The sequence below is a fragment of the Xyrauchen texanus genome, chromosome 40 (assembly GCF_025860055.1).
Source record: "Xyrauchen texanus isolate HMW12.3.18 chromosome 40, RBS_HiC_50CHRs, whole genome shotgun sequence".
NCBI lineage: Eukaryota > Metazoa > Chordata > Actinopteri > Cypriniformes > Catostomidae > Xyrauchen > Xyrauchen texanus.
This window is the reverse complement of record NC_068315.1, coordinates 20027065-20029811: the sequence shown is the minus strand read 5'-3', so window position 1 is coordinate 20029811 and position 2747 is coordinate 20027065. Positions and strand designations below refer to the sequence as shown.

Sequence of the window (2747 nt, the reverse complement as noted above, 5' to 3'; positions counted from 1 at the left end):
GTTCAGAAAGCACATAGCCTACTTTCAGGCATATGTAAAATAAAAGGTTTAATTAAAATGTATTTAATTTAATTGCTTTATGATGGAAGCGAATAAACTAGTTTACCAGCGACGTATAGCTGCAGACTCCCTCACTAAATAAATCAACAGCACATCATACAACCGGACCCCGCCGAAGATATAAAAGCTTGCTACTATAAGGATGGATGTCAAGTTAATTCACGTGGTCTCAATTTATCGGTCAGCTGCCACCCTTTGTGCGCTTCGGACTATCGCCCAAACACATCTGCCCGACATACATGGGCGGTGACCTAACAGGCCTATTTAAAAGCCCTGTCCAGTGCTGAAGTCCACAAGACTGACACGATGGTGAAGTGGACAGCAGAGGAACGCGCCGCAATACAGGGTGTATTCGCAAAACTTGACTACCAGTCAGTGGGCCGCGACAGCTTGGCGAGGTAACTTTGTCTTTTGCCTTTCAAGCTGTGTATTTAACCTGTGTGTTGTTAATGTTTAGGCCTTCTGTTTAATGTTCCTCTCTTTACTCTACCATCTCAAGATGTTTGATCGTCTACCCCTGGACTCAGAGGTATTTTGGCGGCTTTGGCAACCTGTATAACGCCAGCGCGATCATGGCTAATCCAATGGTCGCAGCGCACGGAATGGTCGTGCTCCAAGGACTGGAGAAAGCTCTCCAGAACATGGATGACATCAAGAAGACCTACGCTTCTCTCAGCGAGCTTCACTCCGAAAAACTGCACGTTGACCCAGGCAATTTCCAGGTAGGTGTCTCAGACCAGTGGCTATTCTACCATGTTGGAACTCAGAGGTGCCTTAACTTTCCCCTTTTCTTTTACAGCTGTTAGCTGATTGTCTGACCGTGGTCGTCGCTGCACGCATGGGGACTGAGTTCACACAAAGCGTCCACGCTGCGTGGCAGAAGTTCCTGTTTGTTGTTGTGGCAGCTCTAACCAAGCAGTATTACTGATTCTCTGAAAGTAAATGAGATTGTCCTGTAATGAGAAAAATATGAAAAATAAATTATTGAGATAATTTTGACTTGAGTTGTCTCATCATTAAATTGCCTCTTTATGTAAAATCAACAATGGGTTTATGCACAAGATACCACGCTCATTAAAACATGATATAATTGCAGAAGTGTCAATAACACAGCTTTAGTAACATGCATGAAGGTTTTTGCAAGCATGCAGCAGCGGAAGTTTGAGGTTTTTGTTCACTCTGATACGATCTCCACTTCCTGCCCTGCCTTTCCTCACAAGACCATGAACCGAAAAATATTTTAACAGCATTTAATTATTTTGGACATTACGCATATCAACAAGTTGGTCTATATTTTTAAAATAAAATCTGTAGGCCATTAATTAATCATGACTACATAAACAAACAATGATCAACTGTATTTTCATAAATTAGCATAGTAAGATTTATACATGTTTTAATAAAATATTGTTCATTGCTACTTCATGATACCAACAACAATGCTTTAACTGATGTTAACAAATATAATCTTAAACTGTTACCAAAATAACAATAATAATAATAGTAGTAGTAGTGATAATAATAGTAATAGTAGCTAACAATATTATTATTATTATTATGAATTATAATAATAAAACAAGTAGTTATTTAGGTTAATTCGAATATAGCATCGTATAACTTTAGCAATAAAACTGTAGTTAAGTTTGTATTCTAACTTTGAGCTATTTAACTTTAATTTAACTACATGTAGGATTTTTTAGGTCCATAATTCTCTAAATGAAAATCCTTCATGCGGATCTGACTTCAGCAATAACATTAAACCGACAGAACAGTCATATATTATAAAAGAGCTCGCAAGCAGCACGCACTCATGGACTGACCCATCTGGAATATCTAAGGAAAATCAGTGATTGTTGTAACACTTTTTGATTTTGCTAACTTATTTAAAAAATTATATATATATATATATATATATATATATATATATATATATATATATATATATATATATATATATATATATATATATATATATATACAGCGTTTTTGACATATCAGTTATTTGCAATGCCAATTAAATGTAAAACTTAAGTCAGATTCAACTCATCTAAAAGTAGGTCTATAATCGAAGGCCAATGTTACATGTGTGAAACACCCATGGAAAATAAGATAAAGGTAACAACACAAAAATGTGAGAAAAACAATGAAAAAGCTCTGTACTTCTGTGTGTATTTATACTAATGTTAGTCAAACACACACCACCAGGCACCATTTCACAGCAAGCCAGACAAGTTTATACAGAAACTACTGTACATCAAGTTCAAACCCAAAAGTGTAACAGCATCAGTGAACAGCATCTGCACTTTTCCAAAAGCCTTTTACCTTCCTGTAGCTGTTACATTCATGCACAACATTTCAAATGGCATTGCTCCCAAATCAGATGAACACAAATTAATGTGTAGCTAGAGGATAGATGGCTATTTTAAAATGATGAATTATTTTATCTTCTGTAAAAACTATTTCTCTATAAAGAAAAAAAAACCCATAAGGGAGACATTTGCACTTGTGCGTCGTTTAATCCCTGCGCTCCCTACTGATTTCAGCACAAAGGACAGCGTCACTTTTCATTTTGGACTTTGGACATTTTTTCAGCACTCATGTCTGGACAGCAATCGACAACATTTATGGCATAATGTCGATTAACAAAATGATAAATAATAATAATAATTTCTTGCCCTTTAAAGAGG

At 36.1% G+C, this 2747-nt stretch overlaps 1 protein-coding gene across 1 annotated transcript; it reads left to right on the top strand.

The window, feature by feature from the left end:
- Positions 1–366: 366 nt before the first annotated feature.
- LOC127633401 (hemoglobin subunit beta-like) lies at positions 367–988 on the top strand. The gene is made up of 3 exons (XM_052112471.1): positions 367–458; positions 560–782; positions 860–988. The coding sequence occupies exons 1-3, from the start codon at positions 367–369 to the stop codon at positions 986–988; spliced, it is 444 nt and encodes a 147-aa protein (XP_051968431.1).
- The last annotated feature ends 1759 nt before the right edge of the window (positions 989–2747 follow it).

Coding starts and splice junctions, on each gene's coding strand:
- LOC127633401 (XM_052112471.1), top strand. CDS start 367: ATGGTGAAGTGGACAGCAGAGGAACGCGCCGCAATACAGGGTGTATTC. Junction 459..559: donor GGCCGCGACAGCTTGGCGAG/GTAACTTTGTCT, acceptor TACCATCTCAAG/ATGTTTGATCGTCTACCCCT. Junction 783..859: donor TTGACCCAGGCAATTTCCAG/GTAGGTGTCTCA, acceptor TTTCTTTTACAG/CTGTTAGCTGATTGTCTGAC.